Source organism: Delphinus delphis, chromosome 4 (assembly GCF_949987515.2).
Source record: "Delphinus delphis chromosome 4, mDelDel1.2, whole genome shotgun sequence".
NCBI lineage: Eukaryota > Metazoa > Chordata > Mammalia > Artiodactyla > Delphinidae > Delphinus > Delphinus delphis.
This window is the reverse complement of record NC_082686.1, coordinates 47,943,773-47,965,533: the sequence shown is the minus strand read 5'-3', so window position 1 is coordinate 47,965,533 and position 21,761 is coordinate 47,943,773. Positions and strand designations below refer to the sequence as shown.

At 37.3% G+C, this 21,761-nt stretch overlaps 1 protein-coding gene across 1 annotated transcript in view; it reads right to left on the bottom strand.

Moving 5' to 3' along the window:
* The window catches only part of ADGRG7 (adhesion G protein-coupled receptor G7), an 88,983-nt gene that overhangs the window by 51,556 nt on the left and 15,666 nt on the right, over positions 1–21,761 (bottom strand). The window contains 5 exon segments of the mRNA XM_060010127.1: positions 2,544–2,651; positions 2,765–2,904; positions 4,036–4,084; positions 9,839–9,943; positions 10,195–10,307. Coding sequence (XP_059866110.1) covers positions 2,544–2,651; positions 2,765–2,904; positions 4,036–4,084; positions 9,839–9,943; positions 10,195–10,307 — 515 coding nt within the window.

Here is a 21,761-nt window from a genome sequence, read left to right as displayed (position 1 = left end):
TATTTAATTGCGGTATGTAATTAACATATGATCTGTGGTTGGCTAGTCCACCCTCATTAAGTTTTTTTCCTGAGATAAGATTCCTTATGTTCTAAATGGAAACCATAATTCCTGTCTAATCCGCCTGGAAAAAAAATTGGAAGTATATCATGTATAAAGTAAACATTCTTACTTTCTATGCAGTGAGACGGAGTGAACACGATGTGAAGGTAGCTCAAGACCACGTTGCTTCCCCCACTGACAAGACATCAAACAAGAAACAGCAGAGGGTGAACATCAGGACAGCTGTACCTAGAGGATTGCTCTGTGAGGTCTGTCTCCCATTCAGAGGGACTGAGCAGGGACCACTGTATTAACAGACTGGAGCTCAAGTTGTGCATATCAGGGAAACAGCAGAGGGTGAACTCTGCTGTATTTCACAAGTGAAAAACGTGTGTGTGTATTTGCATGTGTGTGTATATATATACGTGTGTGTGTATATATATATATATATATATACACACACACACACACACATATATGTATATTATATATACAAGGAAAACTAAAGCGGTGGTGGTGAGACCAGCCTAATCAGTCTTGTGCTTTGAGAGATAGGCAGGCAAGGACCTGACAGCCCCCCAGATGTCCTCCACAGCCAGCCACTTTGCTCTGTCCTCATCTGGGAAATAAAGACATTGGCTTCTGAGGTGTTTTCATGGCACGTTAAGCCCACCAAATTGTTCCTCCTGGATACTAGGTGACAAAGTTAACCCTAAAAATGTAGTATGCCTTCTTTTTAATCTTATTTTTATAAAAGAGTGACATGCTTGATGTAAAATCCAAATCCATCCAAGTATATAGATTTAAAACATGAAATTCCCTACTCACCCATCTCCTCATTTCTACAGTATTCTGGTTATTTATTAGAAAATCATCTTTTCATCTAGATAATTAGATTCACTAGAATAAATTATATTTACCATTATCTTATAATTTTAAAAGAATCTCCATATCTCTAGACATAATCCTCCTTGATGTTTATTTATATTCTCTCTTTTCTTGATCAAACTTGTCAGAAGCTTGCATATTTTTCATTAGTCTTTCATGGAATCAAATTTTTATTTTGTTGATCAACTCTAGCATTTGTTAATTTCTATTTTTATTAATTTCTTCCTTCTAGATTTCTTTACATTTATTTTAATTTTTATGCCTCTTTAGCTGAATGATTATTTTTTAACAATTTCTTTTATTATCTAATGAATTTATTAAAGGATATACGTTTTCCTTTAAATACATAAATTCAAGGTGTACTGAATACCTAAATACAAACACAAACACTAAAAATATTCAGGAGAAAATATAGGAGACTAGCATGACTTTAGTAGAGCAATGAATTTTTTTTAAGTACCAATTACAGAAAAAAGATTGGTACATTGGACTGCATTATAAATTAAAATTTGAGTATGACAAAAGACATGAAAAACCAAGTAAAAGATAGCTATAGACTGGAGAGAAGATATTTGCAACTTCTACAACCAATAAAGAATTAGCCAATTAGAATTATATAACCAGTGAGAATTATGAACTTAGTCTTTCTAAAATATGTACTTTCTGGCACTGGATTTTTTTATTTGGGGAGAGAATAAAAGTAAATGTGTGTGTTTGGTTTGCTTATTGTAGTTGAATTAACCAATTTTTTTTTAGACTCTGAAAAGTACAATGTATGGATACCAAGGGGGAAAGAGTGGGGGTGGGAGGAATTGGGAGATTGGGATTGACACATATACGCTAGTGGTATTATGTATAAAATAGACAACTAATGAGAATGTACTGTATAGCACAGGGAACTCTACTTAATGCACTGTGGTGACCTAAATGGGAAAGAAATCTAAAAAAGAGGGCATATATGTATATGTATAGCTGATTCATTTTGCTGTACAGCAGAAACTAATGCAACATTGTAAAGCAACTACACTCCAACAAAAATTAATTAAGAAAAAAAAGAAAAGTACAAACATTTCAAGATAGACATAAGAATTTCTAAAGGGCCACATGCAAGATGATAAGGAGCTCATGGTGGGCACCATACTAGTAGAGATAACTGAAAATTGGTACTGCTAGATGATGACTGCATCAATTACATAAAATATCCCAAGGTCAGGTCTATAGGATGAATTTAAGCCTGTGAGTGCCATTCTACTAGTAAACACAGGCAAAGCTTACGACTGAGTATTTTTTAAATGTATTTTTAAATGTAAAACTGAACTACTTTAGCTAGATTTTTGTTGGAAAACAGATTTGCATCCATGGCCTGAGCATTTCAATTCTGCTACCCTCCATAGGGTTTTTGCAAAGAAAGAGAGGAAAAAATAAAAAAATAAATTATCTCTATGGCCTAGAATAGTAGACTTGACATTAACATAATTTGTCAGAACTCAAACATACTCAAACACAAATTATTCAGTGTGAAACAGTAAACATTATTTCTCATTCAATGGATATAAGTTATTAATTCCATGAATTGGAGTGCATTTTTTCATGTAACATAATTTAAGACCTGCTTTTCGTGGTTTTGAGCAAGATCTGAAGTTCAGCCTGTTCATTCAGATTCAGTTTGTCCACACTTGCATTTACAACTGTGGAACCAGAAACCAGAGAATCCCTAGTTCCTATGAGAAGGAAAAAAAGCAGAATTTCATAAAAGTCTACACTTTCATGAATAGAGCATTATCGGTAGCAGAATGCTCTCTGCTATTACAAGAACCTGAAACAAACAGCTCACCTTTCAGCACAGTGAAGAGAACACCTGTAGATCCCACAGTGCCTTCTGAAGAGAAATTAACAGACTGTATTGCTATATTAGGTTCTACCACTGACGTGTTGGCCAAAGACAAGGAAAAAGTTTCAATTTGCTCAATAAGCCTGCATAGAATAAAATGTAACAACATAATATTGTGGAGATTTGTCATAAAATCAGTTGTGTGTGTCCCACATTCCAGTAGAAAGGAATGGGCACAGAATTCATGTGATCACAATATTGGCACAATTCCCTAAAAATATCTGACTTTCTTTACAAGAGTCTTACTTTGTTACATATACCTTTTTTTAAAGTTCTGGTGGACTCCTCCTACTGACGCGTACCTTGGACACAGATGCCAGAAAGCTGGAATTCAAGAATGACAGATTTCCCAGTAGAAACAGTCTTTGTTATTCTGCTCTTCTCATAAAAGGATGGCGCTACCACCCTACAATGACCAGGCATTTGATTCTTGTTTCTCCAGTGCTGAGACTCAATTTCCACTTATTCAACTCTCTCCTCTCACACAAACCCCTTGGGTTCCAAAGCATCTCTTATAAGTGTCGACTCCTGAGGTGACAGTTCATATGGAATTATGGAAGAGCAGATCTCTGAGCTCATTGCCTCGGCTATTAACTAAACTTTGCAGGTTTTCACAATGTTCTTTTCTACTTTGGATAAGTTAAAAGATAGATTAGATGGAAGGTGGGAGGGAGTGGGGGGAATCTGTTAATTTGGTGCTCTCCAAAGGTAAGTCATAAGACTGTTTCTTTTCCTGTTTCCTATAAAAAATATTTCCACTCTTTCTGTACTTGATAAAACAAAATGTCTCTATTTAAGATAACTGGTTCAATCTAGTTTTCCCAGAAATGAAAGAATTTCATTAATATGTAATTGTTCTTTATTCTAAATCTTTATTCCTGACACTAATACATCTTTTCTCTTCCTCAAGTGAGATTTTAAAAAGAAATAAATTTTTAAATAATTTAAAAAACTTCATAAAAAGAATGTGATAGTCATTCATATGGAAACATTCAAGTCAACTTCTCTATTTCAAAAATTTTCCTTTCATAACACCATTTTCTGTAATTTTCAGCAATTCACACTATGCATTTCCCACTTGATGAATAGCAATCATACTCCAGAGCTGCTTTCGACAGGAGGAGTACCTAACAAAACTGCAATCTGCTAAGAACATAGTTCATACATTCATTCAACCAACAGTGTCTGTTGAGCACCCACTAAAAGGTCAGTACCTGTGAAACACTGGCGATACTAAGGGGAGCTCCTTCAGGCATTTGAAGACTAAAGGGAAAAATGGGCCAGGTACATGGGGGTGTTTGCTGCTTTTAAAGGGCTGCTCTAGCCACAGCCACTTGTAAGGCCTTTATTCCTTCCATATTATTCTTTCCTCCTCTTGTCGTAACTGATTGGATGATAGGTGGGTGCATGTCTCAGAGATCCCAATCAGGAGGCTGGCCATCAACCTAGTACAAATGACTAGAAGCAATCTGATTCTTTTCCCTAGGAATCTTCCATTTAGTGCAGCAGTTATATCAGAAAAGCCTGGCTTTCAAAGGAACCAGAGAGGTCATTAGAGTCAGCCCTCCGTATCCACGGGTTTCGTTTCCGTGGTTGGTTGAATTTGCTAATGTGGAACCCCACGCAGATACGGATAGCCAACTACACCATTTTATATAAGGGACTTGAGCATCCGGGCATTTTGGTTTCCGTGGGGAGCCGGGGAGGTAAGAGAGGGGATGGTCCTGGAACCAATCCCCCACGGATACTGAGGGAGAATTGCATATCATTGTAAGGACAAATACAAATTAAAAATGAGAGGTTTAATTCTTCCTGTGGAAAATAAGGGAAGAAATTTCCCTCCCCTCCTTTTTCTTTGAGCATTTACTTTAGAAAACTTGCAGGCACTTTCTCTTCTCTTTGAAATGTAAATAAATCCTTTTGAAAACTAGATTGGCATTTTGTCAAAGACCTAGGAATGTCTTTCTCAGGGACCTGGGAACCATCTCTTTGAAATGGAAACATCGAGGGAGCTAGCTAGTGCCCCTATCTCCCAGTTTCTGTGGGAGAGTAGTAGCCTAACTTCGGTGGGTGGGCACCTTGCTCCAAGTTGCAAAACTACCTCCTTTCATAAAGATATGAAAGGTTTGTTCTTCCTCTGGATAAAGTCAATTAGCTAACACAAAAGGTCACCTCAATTACCCAGTTAACTTAGGATAAACTGTGTGTGGCAAATAGTGCTGTGGAGTTCTCTTAACTGAGGACTAGTTATTATTTATCTGAAAACATGTATGTAACAGGTTGTATCTGCTTGCCTACCTAAAGAGGTCAGATTCCCTTCTTCTTCCCAGTCTATTAAGGGTTTGTCTGTGATGTTCGTCACATTCTGGTTTAATGCCTGTGCAATAATTAAAGTGTTTTCTTTCTCTACTACCTTTGTGGAGAGGATTTCTGGGTTGGGAGAAGATTTTGTTTTTAATTTTACTTCCCCAACATCATGAAAGGGTTAAATTATGAGAGAGCAGAAACTATAAATAAAGATGAGACATACATGTTTACTGAGTCATGTTAATGATAAACACAGCTGCTAACCTATTTTTCCAAGATTTAATATGGATAAGTCCAGTATTATGCTAGCGATTTACATACATTATCTCATTTGAGCCTTACAAGAATCCTGCTGAAGCGAGTCCCAAAATCACTCCCATATTACACTGAAGAATCTGAGGCTCTTTGGAGAGATATGGAGTAATTTGGACTAAATCATGTAGCTACCAAAAAGCAATGCGAAGATTTGAATCCAGAACCGTCTGATTTCAACAGCCACTGCCGTTACATTCTCCCACAGGGAAGACCCAAAACTGCTCTACTAAGAGCTTCAAAGCTGCCTTGGAAGCCCTGCCATCCCCCTGGTCCAGCATCCACAGGGCCCAGCTGTATTATGATCCTGTTCCTAGGTTCCCAGGAGATTCCATATGCCTCTTTACAGTAGCTCTCTTTTGGTTAAGATAACTTGATCAGCTGTCTTGTAAGCAAAGAAAGCTGGCTAGAACAGAAATGCAAACAGAAATGTGCAATGGAAATGTACAAGGTAGTCAGTATTAGCAGTTTTATGTTCCCAAAGTTAGGTAAACAAGGACAACTAGGAGCTTGAACGTAACAGCAAAGTTTCAAGGTTATGGATCAGTCTTTACAGCAAGTGTTCAAAATGGAGAAATAAGGTCTTAGATTCACTGATTGAGTCAGATGCCTTTACCAGCAGAGACTCTGCCCTGGCTGGGCCCACTTCAACACCCTGCCTCCTCCCAGTTTAGAACAAGAGAATGCGTGAAAGGATGCTGGAGAACTCTGCCGTGACAACGTGCGATGAATGAAGCTGGAGTGAGTTCTTTCCTCCCTGTCACTCTCCTCTGTTTCACTCTCACCCTGTCCACTTCTCCCCATATGTGTAGAAGGGGAGTTCGGTAGCTTAGAGACACAGAAAGGAAACTGTAGATGAAAGAAGGGGAAAGTCAGAGTGAGATTTACCATTTAGGCTGGTGCCTATCAGGAGACCTCCACATTGGTCTCAGTTCAGCGGATGGAGTTTGGAAAGGAAGAGTTGCCCCAAGTAACAATTAATTTCCTTCCAGGGGAGAGAGGAGAGAGAGAGAGAGATTACCTCTGTTGGCAGCTCACCAAGAGTGTTCTCCTGAGGAGAGCTAAGAGCTTGCTGACACGATCTTAGGGCTCGAGATTGAGGCAAAAGCCTTATTTACATGAATAAAGACCTGAGTCCACAAGGGTTTACACAAAAGATCACCTGGGAGAGGGTAAACTGATAGCCCATCATTAGAAAAATAAGTAGACTAGAAATTCAGAGTGGGAGGAAGGAAGGATTGAGTGTGGTTATACCATTTCATATTTCAACGCATCCTATATTGAATTTTTTATTTATCCTCTAAACACCTTCTTCTATGCCATTTGGACTTTACACATAAATCACACATAATTGTTTTCTTTTTTCTCCATGCCTTAAGCCAGTAAAATTCATAACTGTTTATTAATGGGACAGTGTTTTCATCTATCTCATGATCTGTGACTTTCTCAGCCAAATCCCACAATGGTTCTTTCCTCAGCCTTCTCACCAAAAACATCCACTCCTCTCCTTTGCCTCCAGCAAGACTGCAAACACAGAACCTCCAGCTCTGAAGGGAGTTCACTGAACATAGACTCTGGACCAACTTCAAGAAAAATGGGAGTGTTCACACTCCCAGTGAGAAGGACCCAGACTCCTAGAGAAATCTGAAGTCATAAAATACACCAGTTCAATTGTTTATAACACCTCTACCATCATCTCTCAGAATTATAATCTTGTCAATGTTCTGTTTCAGGCATTTGCACTTTTTCTACTTTGAGGACTCAACACTAAATAGGTACTGGTTATAATATTAGTGAACTGAGAACTACTAGGAATTTCTCCTAAGGAAATAATAGGTCATGCAAACAAAGATTATGTACAAGAATGAAATACCAAAAGACTTGAAGCTATCTAAATGTCCAGCAGCAGAGAACCGCTTAAATAATAGCTGACTCATATCATGCAGTTATCTAAAATTTATGATGTAGATGTATAAGTATTTATATTAAAAAGATGTTTACAAAGTATTAAAGTGACAAAAACAAGTTATAAATTAAAAGAGTATGTAGGGCTTCCCTGGTGGCACAGTGGTTGAAAGTCCGCCTGCCGATGCAGGGGACACGGGTTCGTGCCCCGGTCCGGGAAGATCCCACATGCCGCGGAGCGGCTAGGCCCGTGAGCCATGGCCGCTGAGCCTGCGCGTCCGGAGCCTGTGCTCCGCAGCGGGAGAGGCCACAGCAGTGAGAGGCCCGCGTACCGCAAAAAAAAAAAAAAAAAACACAAACAAAAATAAACCCACAAAAAACCATAATAGTTACTCAGAAAAGAAAAATACATAACCAAATGAAAGATGGTGATTCTCTTGTCCCAAAAAAAGTAATATCTTTCAAGCAAGTGTGATGTCCCTTGATGGCTATATTACTGACATTTTTACGCTTCCTGATTCAACAGCACAGTTATTTTTTGTAGCCGTATCTGTTTTGTAAATTATAAAGAAATATTTAAGACACAAAAAATATATAAAAATTATGACGGTAGACTCCCCTGGTGGTGCAGTGGTTAAGAATCCGCCTGGGCTTCCCTGGTGGCGTAGTGGTTGAGAATCTGCCTGCTAATGCAGGGGACACATGTTCGAGCCCTGGTCTGGGAGGATCCCACATGCTGCGGAGCAACAAGGCCTGTGAGCCACAACTACTGAGCCTGCGCGTCTGGAGCCTGTGCTCCGCAACAAAAGAGGCCACGATAGTGAGAGGCCTGCACACCATGATGAAGAGTGGCCCCCGCTTGCCACAACTAGAGAAAACCCTTGCACAGAAACGAAGACCCAACACAGCAAAAATAAATTAATTAATTAATAAATTCCTACCCCCAATATCTTCTTTAAAAAAAAAAAAAGAATCCGCTTGCCAATGCAGGGGACACAGGTTCGAGCCCTGGTCCAGGAAGATCCCACGTGCCTCGGAGCAACTAAGTCCATGCGCCACAACTACTGAGCCTGCGCTCTAGAGCCTGCGAGCCACAACTACTGAGCCCGTGTGCCACAACTACTGAAGCCCATGCACCTAGAGCCTGTGCTCTGCAACAAGAGAAGCCACCGCAATGAGAAGCACGCGCAGTGCAACAAAGAGTAGCCCCCGCTCACCGCAACTAAAGAAAGCCTGCACACAGCAAGGAAGACCCAAGGCAGCCAAAAATAAATAAATAAATAAATTTTAAAAAACAAATACTATAAAAAATAAATTATGATGGTAAGTATCTATGGACATACCACAGGAAGTAAGTACCAATACAGTTGAAGCTCTTCTTTTACCTCTGAGCTTTTAATCAAGAAGCTGGAAAGAACTATGTAAAGAGTAGAATCATGAATACTTGAGTAAGTATGATATATGTGGGCAGAGGCAATTTAGATTCGGCAAATGGAACGCTGGTCTAAATAATTTCTTAGAATAAATAAGGCAAAGAAGGACATAGGAAGGAGCAGTGCATACAATTTATTTAGTGTTTCAAAGAGCCCTTGACACACATAGAAATAAATATCTAAATAAAATGTGAAAAATTTTCCCAGGTTCATTATTCACTATCAAACACTTGCATAAACATCTAGAATTAGTTACTGAGATATCCGGTTCTGCAGGAAGTGGATGATAACCTGCAGAAAGGTGTGAGAGGCAGGAGGATTGGTCAGATGAAAATCAATGCAAACCAAGGACTGTTAAAACGTTTAGGGAAAATCATATGGGATAATGGGCTCTAAGCTGTCAGGAAAGGGGTCTATGAATTTAAAGGGCTACTCTTAGAAGATATTACCCAATCTGGCATTAAAATCGTGTATGTCATCAAAATCCTAGATAGCATCAGGGGGCATATTAGAAATAGAAAATATCATTTGCTCCTTTATTCTTGGAAAGCCTCTGTGCAAGCAAGGTTGTCACGCTTCAGGAAAGGTGTGATGAAGCTAGAAAATGTTCCAAGATGGAAAACTAAAATGATCAAAGAGGTGAAGGACTCCTAACTGTGAAGAGACTTAACTGCAATTCTACCTAGAAATATGAAGTCTCAAAATAGATACGGTGTAAACCTACAGTCTACCCAGTCTTTAAAATTGAGATAAATTATGTAACAGCAGATCTTAACCTGATCAAACTCCAGGAGATGGAGGAGGCTGCAAGAATAAATATATTGAAGAATTAAAAGGAATTTACTACCGATCTATATTTCAGTTTTTAGGAGAACTGGAATTATGTGATGTAACACCCAAAACTTTGAACATTGGCATCACGAAATGGAGCCAAACCCTTCCACAAAATCTTCCTTGATGCCTCTTCTAGGGACCTAACACTAGTTGGAGAGATGATAGGTATGACCCAGCATAGCAATTCATATGCCTAAACAGAGGAGATGCTTGGAAAAGCACAAACCATTCAGAGTGTTCTTGTCACATGTTTGCAAGGAAGAGCCATATCTTCCCACTGGAATTCTGTGAAAAGTAAAATTCTCATAGGTACTGTTTTCACAGAAATTAACTATAAGAGAAAGAAAAAATATTCTTCATCATAAATTCATCATTAATCAAAAAATTTTCATTATAAATTTTCACTTTTCTTTCTCAAATTTCAAACCAGATAAAAGTCAAAGTTCAAAACCTCTCTGGTGTAATTCGAAGGGTAATAGAAGGCTTATAGGACTCACTGACCAGCCAGGAACTACACACTTTCTTATCTAGTTAAGTTACTACCATTACAATAACTAGTATGTTCGATTACAGGTTCCTTACTGATCGTACATCTCCGTCCTTTCCACTCTTCTGGACAAATGCATCTGCCATTTTCCCAGGTTCCACCATTCTTGCAGAACTCTATAGGGGTGCTAGATGTGGGGTAAATGTTCCTAAAGAAACAATAAATAACAGAATAGTATATGAACTGGCTGAGTAGTTTCTCTTTTGGGGTCTGTGGCCTTTAATTTCTATATGTAAAACCATTATTTTGAATATCACTGCTGAAAAATATTCTTTGTAAGATCATCAAAAAATATATACACTGAGAATCTACACAGGGTATACAATGCTTACTAGATGTTATGGATATGAAAAAACCATATTTGAAAGATACGACACCTTGACCAAGGAGATTAGAATCTACTGAAGGAAACAGATTATATAGATGATGTATATAGACTAGATAGATAGATATAGATGAACCATGTCAATATGCAGATCTATAAGTGCTATAAGAATATAGAAGAGAGATGTTGAGGACAGAGGTAACCCATCCAGAGAAGACTTTTCAGAAGAGGTGGTGTTAGCATCAGATTTTAAGACTAAATCTAAAGAAGTCAGATAATGAGGATGATTATAATTTTTGTGACTTTCTGTTTGAATAAAAAAAAATCCCACAAGGACTCAGAGGCAAAAAATATACAAATCAATTTTCACTGCAAAGTAAAGAAGCTGTTACAGTGGAGGATTACTGGACTGAATGTCAATATTATGACATAGTATGAGTGTGTTTCATGTTTGGTAATTGCAATCATTGTTGCTTTTGTTGTGGTCATCCATTTACAATGCTTGGTGTCAGTTTATTTATCTCTTGTAAAAATAAAATACAGTGTGTGTGTGTGAAAAAATAAATAAAAATAAAATTAAAAAAAATAAAGAAGTCAGATAAAATGTAGGCAGGATACGAACAGCAAAAATTCAAAAACATGGAAAGTTCTGATGTGTCCAAGAACAGAGAAAAGCTTAACATATCAGGAGCGTTGGTTCTACGTGGATCAACAGCAGGACATAAGCTGCATTGTGAGCAGCTTTATAGAACAAGCTGAAAAGATTTAACCCTGCAGCAGCCTAGAGGGGTCTTAAAACAAGGAAGTAACATAGTAAGGAATATTTTTTAGGAAGATATCTCAAGCAATACGGGAAGTGACTGAGGCTGGGAGGCAAAGAAGACCAGCTAGCTAAATGAGAACCTGATCTAAAACAGTGGCTCTAAGGAAGTCAGGTGTCAATCAACTCAGGAGCATAACTGAGACTCGATTGTTTGGATCTAGTGACTGGTTATTTTGAGTTGGGGACATTGGGGACACTGGGGACTCTAAATTGAAAGACAGGGTGGATGGTGAACAAATTAACTAACCTTATGAATACAGGAAGCAGAGTTCCAGTTCCAATAATGATGGAGTAGATTGTACCATATTAACCCTCCCCCAGATGACAATTTTAAACACTGGACAAAAATTTAAAACTAACTACTTGAGGACATTGGACAGCAACAAAAAGCAGAGAGAAACTGAAGGCTATTCCAACTTTATACAGTCTCTCCACTAAGAGCACTACCCAGTCTGTATAGCAGGAGTGGCTGAAACACCAGCCTAAAGCCACAGTCTTAATGGGTCGAGGTATGAAAGGAGACAGGCTGGGGCTACCACACAACTGGAAATTGAAGGGAGATATCCCGGAAAGGAGGGAGCCATATAGAAGGGAGACTCAAAGTCTGGGTGTAAATTCCCCTAAAATTTGAAGGAAAAAAAAGACTTAAAAAAATAAAACAGAGGTTCTGGGACATGTGGGACAATATCAAAGAGTCTAACCTATAAGCAAATGGAGTCCCAGAAAGGGAGAAGAGAAGGAATAGGGCAGATAAAATATCTGGAGGAATAATGGTCAAAAATTCTCAAACTTGGTACAAGAAGCGCAGTAAAGCTCAAGCAAAATAAATGCAGGGAAAACCACACTTAAGACACATCATGGTTGAACTGCTAAAACTCAAAAATAAGGAGAAAATACTGAAAGCAACCAACTACCAGCCCAGACAGTTTTACTGATGAATTAGGGAATAAATAATAGCAATCTTGTATAAACTCTTTTAGAAAACAGAGAAAGGGAGAAACTTCCCAAATGATTTTATAATGCCAGGATAGCGCTCATACCAAAATCTGACAAAAACTATAAGAAAAGAAAATTACAGACCAATAAACCTCATTTACACAGGTGCAAAAATCTTTTTGAAATAGTAGCAAATCAAATCCAGCAATATATAAAACTGACAATCCATCATGACAAAGTGAGATTTATACCAGGAGTGCAAAGTTGGTTTAACAATAGAAAATTAAGTATTTAATTCACCATATGCCAAATTAAAGGGGGAAGACCATATGATCATTTCAATAATCATAAATTCAAAAATCACTTCAATAAAGGGGAAAAAGCATCCAACATATTTTTTAAACTCTCAGCAAATAAGAAATAAAAGGGAACTTCTTCAAACTGATAAAAATCATCTATGAAGACCCTACCACTAACATCATACTTAATAGTGTAATATTGAATGCTTTCCCCCCTAAGACTGACAGAAAAGAGTTTAACATAACTGCTGTAACCACTTTTACTCAAGATTGTGCTGAAAATGCTGACCAGTGCTATAGGTAAGAAAAAGAAACAAAAAGCATAAAGAAAGGGAGAAATAAAACTATCTTCTGTTGCAGATGACATCATCAAATACATAGAAAATCCTAAGGTGTCTCAAAAAAAGCTGCTAGAAGTAATAGTAAATTTAGCAAGGTTTCATGATACAAAATAAACAGAATTATATTTATTTCCATATGCTAGCATCAAATAATTGGGAAATAAAATTATTAAATAATTTCCATTTAAATTAGCTTAAAAATTATAAAATTTTGGGAAATAAATTTAACAAAATGTGTGTAAGATCTCATTAGTGAAAGAAATTTTAAAAGATCTAAACAAGTGGAAATATATACCATGTATGTATGAAAGACTCAAAGTTGTTAAGGTGTATATTTTCCCCAAATTGATAAGGCCAAAATCCAAAAACAAAAGAACTTTTTTGTAGAAATTGACAAACTGATCTTAAAGTGTTATTGAAATGTAAGAGACCTGGAAAAGCCAAAATAAACAGGGAACTCTACTCAATACTCTGTAATGGCCTATATGGGAAAAGAATCTTAAAAAGGAGTGGATATATGTATATGTATAACTGATTCACTTTGCTGTACACCTGAAACTAATACAACATTGTAAATCAACTATACTTCAATAAAAATTTTTTTAAAAGTAAAAGAAAAAGAGAGTTGGGTGACTGACATTACTAATTTTATGACTTACTATACAGCCATAGCAATCAAAACATTATGAGATCATCATAAAGACAGCCAGATATACCAATGAAATAAAGAGCTTAGAAATAGATAAAACATATATAGTCAGTTGATTCTTTAAAAAGATTACAAGGCAATTCAGTTGGAAAAGGAAAAATGTTTCAACAAATGGACTCAAAACTCAATTTGAGATGGACCAGAGACCCAAAAGCAATAGTTAAAACTACAAAGCTTCTCTGAGAAAACAGGAGAATATCTTTGCAATTTTGGGAAAGACAAAATTTTTTTTAAAGAGGACACAAAAAGCACGAAACATAAAAGAAAAAAATTGATAAATTGTACTTAAAACTAAAAACTGCTCAGCAAAAGACACCGTTAAGAAAATAAAAATGGAAGCCACAGACCGGGAGAAAATATTTGCAGTACTTTTCTGACAAAGGAAGTGTTTCTATAACTTTAAATTAGGATTGTAATTTGTAAATTGTAAAGAGTGCACATTACTAATAAGATACAAACAACCCACTTTTTAAAATGGACAAAAGATGTGAATACACAGTCCATAAAAAAAGTTATATGGAAGGGCACTAAGCACACGAAAATGATCAGCATATTAGTCATCAGAGAAACGCAAGTTAAAACCACAATGAAATATCATTTCACACCCAACTAGAACAGCTAAAATTAAAAAACAGATGATGCCAATTGTTGTTAAGGATGTGAAACAACTGGAACTCTAGCAAATTGCTGCTGAGAATTTCAAATGGTACAACCATTTTGGAAAGATGTTTGGTAGTATCATAAGGCTAAAGATACACCTACCTATGACAGAAATTCCACATCTAGAGAGATATGCAAAATAAGTGGAAATATATGTCCACAAAGATACTTGAATGTTTCTATTACCTGCAGTGGATGTTATCGTATGCCACCTGGATCCTCCTCTTTAGGACTGAAGCACTCATTCCTCCAGCCTTGGGGGATGTTGGCAACTGAGAAAACAGCTGAATCCTTTTCTAGAAATTGCCCTCAACTGAAGAGAGTCAGCTTACCCAAGAGCCTCATGACACACACTATGACTAGTCAATACCAGGGAATAAAGGCTCAACCCACAGCCTCAATACCTCAAAGAATATATTTTCCAAAGATAGCTGTACTATGTATTCCATCTCACTCACTCTTCCTATAATGATGATACTTCTCCACTGAGAGGTAGGTTTATGTTCTTTCCGTGAATCATGTGGATTTTTGTATCTATCTTGACTAATAGTGTGAAAGAAATGTGTTGTGTGACTTCCAGGCTGGATCATAAAAGGTGATTTGGCTTCCACCTAGCTCTCTCTCACTCAGGACAGATGCTTTAGAAGACTTGAGCCTACAGGAGACATTTAAGAAACCTGGCTACTCTGAAGCCTCCATGCTGGAGATACCAAGGGGAGAAACTACACAGAGATAGAGAAGGCTGAGGAGCTTCAGCTGTTTCAGCTTTTTGAGTCTTCCCAGCCCAGGCACCACATATGGGTGAAGAAGCATTTAAGATGACCCCAGCTCCACCCACCATCTGCGGGCAACTTTATGAGAGATCCTAATCCAGAACTACCCAGGCATGCTGCTTCCAAATTCTGAACTCAGAAAGATAATAAATGATCATGGTTGTTTTAAGCCATTAAATTTTGGGGTGATTTCTTCTGCAGCAATAGATAACTAATACAGAGGGCAACTCTTGAGGGGCATCCCAGCTTCAGCTGTGTTGCAGTTCAATTTCTCCTTCCACCCAATCCTGCCTCTGTTACTCCCCTAGGAGAGCTGATCCCAAGAACACCTGTTGAAACTTTTATGCAGAAAAATCTTCAATTCAGAATCTGTTTTCCAGGGAACGCAATCTCAGAAGTTTTATTCATGGTAGCCAAAAGAAAAAAAAGAAAAAGAAGAAGAAACCACCCAAATAGTCAATCGACAAGAGACTGAATAAACAAATTATGTTATATTCATACAATAGAATATTGATCGTTTAGTAATAAAAAGCAATACGTACAACATAGATGAATCTCAAAAACATTATGTTAACAAAAGTATTCAGACATAAAAGAGTAAATCCTATATGGTTCTTTTCATGAAGTTCAAGGATAGCAAAACTAACCTATGATGATAAAATCAGAACAGTGTTTGCCCAAAGGGTGGGGAGTAGAGGTGGGGAGATTGACTGGCAAGGAACAGCTACAGCTACCATAAAAAATGAACATGGCCTAACTCCTAGCCAGACACAAATAAAACCTCACACTAAAGGCCTGCACCTCAATTCCTTTTTTTTCTTTTTTTAAAATTTCTTTAATTTTATTTTCTTTTTTATACAGCAGGTTCTTATTAGTCATCAATTTTATACACATCAGTGTATACATGTCAATCCCAATCACCCAATGCATCCCACCCCCACCCCCACCACCCTGCTGCTTTCCCCGCTTGCTGTCCATACGTTTGTTCTCTACATCAGTGTCTCAATTTCTGATCTGCAAACCGGTTCATCTGTACCATTTTTCTAGGTTCCACATATATTTGTTAATATATGATATTTGTTTTTCTCTTTCTGACTTACTTCACTCTGTATGACAGTCTCTAGATCCATCCACGTCTCTACAAATGTCCCAATTTCATTCCTTTTTATGGCTGAGTAATGTTCCATTGTATATATGTACTACATCTTCTTTATCCATTCGTCTGTTGATGGGCATTTAGGGTGTTTCCATGACCTGGCTATTGTAAATAGGGCTGCAATGAACATTGGGGTACATGTGTCTTTTCAAATTACGGTTTTCTCTGAGTATATGCCCAGTAGTGGGATTGCTGGATCATATGGTAATTGTATTTTTCGTCTTTTAAGGAACCTCCATACTGTTCTCCATAGTGGCTGTATCAATTTACATTCCCACCAATGCAAGTGCAAGAGGGTACGCTTTTCTCCACACCCTCTCCAGCATTTGTTGTTTGTAGATTTTCTGATGATGCCCATTCTAACTGGTGTGAGTTGATACCTCACTGTAGTTTTGATTTGCATTTCTCTAATAATTAGTGATATGGAGCAGCTTTTCATGTGCTTCTTGGCCATCTGTATGTCTTCTTTGGAGAAACCTTTCTAAGAATTTGTCCATTTCTTCCAGGTTGTCCATTTTATTGGCGTAGAGTTGCTTGTAGTAGTCTCTTAGGATGCTTCGTATTTCTGTGGTGCCTGTTGTAATTTGTACTTTTTCATTTCTAATTTTATTGATTTGAGTCCTCTCCCTCTTTTTCTTGATGAGTCTGGCTAATGGTTTATCAGTTTTGTTTATATTCTCCAAGAACCAGCTTTTAGGGTCATTGATCTTTGCTATTGTTTTCTTTGTTTCTATTTCATTTATTTCTGCTCTGATCTTTATGATTTCTTTCCTTCTGCTAACTTTGGGTTTTGTTTGTTCTTTCTCTAGTTCCTTCAGGTGTAAGCTTTGATTGTTTATTTGAGATTGTTCTTGTTTCTTGAGGTAGGCTTGTATAGCTATAAACTTCCCTCTTAGAACTGCTTTTGCTGCATACCATAGGTTTTGGATCGTCGTGTTTTCATTGTTATTTGTCTCTAGGTATTTTTGATTTCCTCTTTGATTTCTTCAGTGATCTCTTGATTATTTAGTAACGTATTTTTAGCCTCCATGAGTTTGTGTTTTTTCCCTGTAATTGATTTCTAATCTCATAGCATTATCAGAAAAGATGCTTGATATAACTTCAATTTTCGTAAATTTAATGAGGATTGATTTGAGACCCTAGATGTGATCTATCCTGGAGAATGCTCTGTGCACACTTGAGAAGAAAGTGTAATCTGCTGTGTTTGGATGGAATGTTCTATAAATATCAATTAAATCTATCTGGTCGATTGTGTCATTTAAAGCTTCTGTTTCCGTATTTATACTCATTTTGGATGATCTGTCCATTGGTGTAAGTGAGGTGTTAAAGTCCCCCACGATTATTTTTTTTAACATCTTTATTGGGGTATAATTGCTTTACAATGGTGTGTTAGTTTCTGCTTTACAACAAAGTGAATCAGTTATACATATATATTCCCGTATGTCTTCCCTCTTGTGTCTCCCTCCCTCCCACCCTCCCTATCCCACCCCTCCAGGCTGTCACAAAGCACCGAGCCAATATCCCTGTGCCATGAGGCTGCTTCCACTAGCTATCTACCTTACGTTTGGTAGTGTGTATATGTCCATGACTCTCTCTCGCCCTGTCACAACTCACCCTTCCCCCTCCCCATATCCTCAAGTCCGTTCTCCAGTAGGTCTGCGTCTTTATTCCTATCTTACCCCTAGGTTCTTCATAACATTTTTTTTCTTAAATTCCATATATATGTGTTAGCATAGCATACGGCATTTGTCTTTTTCTTTCTGACTTACTTCACTCTGTATGACAGACTCTAGGTCTATCCACCTCATTAAAAATAGCTCAATTTCGTTACTTTTTATGGCTGAGTAATATTCCATTGTATATATGTGCCACATCTTCTTTATACATTCATCCGATGATGGGCACTTAGGTTCTTTCCATCTCCGGGCTATTGTAAATAGAGCTGCAATGAACATTTTGGTACATGACTCTTTTTGAATTTCGGTTTTCTCAGGGTATATGCCCAGTAGTGGGATTGCTGGGTCATATGGTAGTTCTATTTGTAGTTTTTTAGGGAACCTCCATACTGTTCTCCATAGTGGCTAAACCAATTCACATTGCCACCAGCAGTGCAAGAGTGTTCCCTTTTCTCCACACCCTCTCCAACATTTATTGTTTCTAGATTTTTTGATGATGGCCATTCTGACTGGTGTGAGATGATATCTCATTGTAGTTTTGATTTGCATTTCTCTAATGATTAATGATGTTGAGCATTCTTTCATGTGTTTGTTGGCAGTCTGCATATCTTCTTTGGAGAAATGTCTATTTAGGTCTTCCGCCCATTTTTGGATTGGGTTGTTTGTTTTCTTGTTATTGAGCTGCATGAGCTGCTTGTAAATTTTGGAGATTAATCCTTTGTCAGTTGCTTCATTTGCAAATATTTTCTCCCATTCTGAGGGTTATCTTTTGGTCTTGTTTATGGTTTCCTTTGCTGTGCAAAAGCTTTGAAGTTTCATTAGGTTCCATTTGTTTATTTTTGTTTTTATTTCCATTACTCTAGGAGGTGGGTCAGAAAGGATCTTGCTGTGATTTATGTCATAGAGTGTTCTGCCTATGTTTTCCGCTAAGTGTTTGATAGTTTCTGGCCTTACATTTAGGTATTTAATCCATTTTGAGCTTATTTTTGTGTATGGTGTTAGGGAGTGATCTAATCTCATACTTTTGCATGTACCTGTCCAGTTTTCCCAGCACCACTTATTGAAGAGGCTGTCCTTTCTCCACTGTACATTCCTGCCATCTTTATCAAAGATAAGGTGTCCATATGTGCGTGGGTTTATCTCTGGGCTTTCTATCCTGTTCCATTGATCTATCTTTCTGTTTTTGTGCCAGTACCATACTGTCTTGATTACTGTAGCTTTGTAGTATAGTCTGAAGTCAGGGAGCCTGATTCCCCCAGCTCCTTTTTTCGTTCTCAAGATTGCTTTGGCTATTCGGGGTCTTTTGTGTTTCCATACAAATTGTGAAATTTTTTATTCTAGTTCTGTGAAAAATGCCAGTGGTAGTTTGATAGGGATTGCATTGAATCTGTAGATTGCTTTGGGTAGTAGAGTCATTTTCACATTGTTGATTCTTCCAATCCAAGAACATGGTATATCTCTCCATAAATTTGTATCATCTTTAATTTCTTTCATCAGTGTCTTATAATTTTCTGTATACAGGTCTTTTGTCTCCTTAGGTAGGTTTATTCCTAGATATTTTATTCTTTTTGTTGCAATGGTAAATGGGAGTGTTTTCTTGATTTCACTTTCAGATTTTTCATCATTGGTGTATAGGAATGCCAGATATTTCTGTGCATTAATTTTGTATCCTGCTACTTTACCAAATTCATTGATTAGCTCTAGTAGTTTTCTGGTAGCATCTTTAGGATACTCTATGTATAGTATCCTGTCATCTGCAAACAGTGACAGCTTTACTCCTTCTTTTCCGATTTGGATTCCTTTTATTTCCTTTTCTTCTCTGATTGCTGTGGCTAAAACTTCCAAAACTATGTTGAATAAGAGTGGTGAGAGTGGGCAACCTTGTCTTGTTCCTGATCTTAGTGGAAATGCTTTCAGTTTTTCACCATTGAGGATGATGTTTGCTGTGGGCTTCTCATATATGGCCTTTATTATGTTGAGGGAAGTTCCCTCTATGCCTATTTTCTTCAGGGTTTTTATCATAAATGGGTGTTGAATTTTGTCAAAAGCTTTCTCTGCATCTATTGAGATGATCATATGGTTTTTCTCCTTCAATTTGTTAATATGGTGTATCACATTGATAGATTTGCGTATATTGAAGAATCCTTGCATACCTGGAATAAACCCCACTTGATCATGGTGTATGATCCTTTTAATGTGCTGTTGGATTCTGTTTGCTAGTATTTTGTTAAGGATTTTTGCATCTATGTTCATCAGTGATATTGGCCTGTAGTTTTCTTTCCTTGTGACATCCTTGTCGGGTTTTGGTATCAAGGTGATGGTGGCCTCGTAGAAAGAATTTGGGAGTGTTCCTCCCTCTGCTATATTTTGGAAGAGTTTGAGAAGGATAGGTGTTAGCTCTTCTCTAAATGTTCGATAGAATTTGCCTGTGAAGCCATCTGGTCCTGGGCTTTTGTTTGTTGGAAGATTTTTAATCACAGTTTCAATTTCAGTGCTTGTGATTGGTCTGTTCATATTCTCTATTTCTTCCTGATTCAGTCTTGGCAGGTGGTGCATTTCTAAGAATGTGTCCATTTCTTCCAGATTGTCCATTTTATTGGCATAGAGTTGCTTGTAGTAGTCTCTCATGATCTTTTGTATTTCTGCAGTGTCAGTTGTTACTTCTCCTTTTTCATTTCTTATTCTATCGATTTGAGTCTTCTCCCTTTTTTTCTTGATGAGTCTGGCTAGTGGTTTATCTATTTCGTTTATCTTCTCAAAGAACCAGCTTTTAGTTTTATTGATCTTTGCTATTGTTTCCTTCATTTCTTTTTCATTTATTTCTGATCTGATTTTTATGATTTCTTTCCTTCTGCTAGCTTTGGGTTTTTTTGTTCTTCTTTCTCTAATTGCTTTAGGTGCAAGGTTAGGTTGTTTATTCGAGATGTTTCCTGCTTCTTAAGGTGGGCTTGTATTGTTATAAACTTCCCCCTTAAAACTGCTTTTGCTGCATCCCATAGGTTTTGGGTCATTGTGTCTCCATTGTCATTTGTTTCTAGGTATTTTTTTATTTCCTCTTTGATTTCTTCAGTGATCACTTCGCTATTAAGTAGTGTATTGTTTAGCCTCCATGTGTTTGCATTTTTTACAGATCTTTTCCTGTAATTTATATCTAGTCTCATAGCGTTGTGGTCGGAAAAGATACTTGATACAATTTCAATTTTCTTAAATTTACCAAGGCTTGATTTGTGACCCAAGATATGATTTATCCTGGAGAATGTTCCATGAGCACTTGAGAAAAATGTGTATTCTGTTGTTTTTGGATGGAGTGTCCTATAAATATCAATTAAGTCCATCTTGTTTAATGTATCATTTAAAGCTTGTGTTTCCTTATTTATTTTCATTTTGGATGATCTGTCCATGGGTGAAAGTGGGGTGTTAAAGTCCCCTACTATGAATGTGTTACTGTCGATTTCCCCTTTTATGGCTGTTAGTATTTGCCTTATGTATTGAGGTGCTCCTATGTTGGGTGCATAAATATTTACAATTGTTATATCTTCTTCTTGGATCGATCCCTTGATCATTATGTAGTGTCCTTCTTTGTCTCTTTTAATAGTCCTTATTTTAAAGTCTATTTTGTCTGATATGAGAATTGTTACTCCAGCTTTCTTTTGGTTTCCATATGCATGGAATATCTTTTTCCATCCCCTTACTTTCAGTCTGTATGTGTCTCTAGGTCTGAAGTGGGTCTCTTGTAGATAGCATATATAAGGGTCTTGTTCTTGTATCCATTCAGCCAATCTGTGTCTTTTGGAGGGAGCATTTAGTCCATTTTCATTTAAGGTAATTATCGATATGTATGTTCCTATTCCCATTTTCTAAATTGTTTTGGGTTCGTTATTATAGGTCTTTTCCTTCTCTTGTG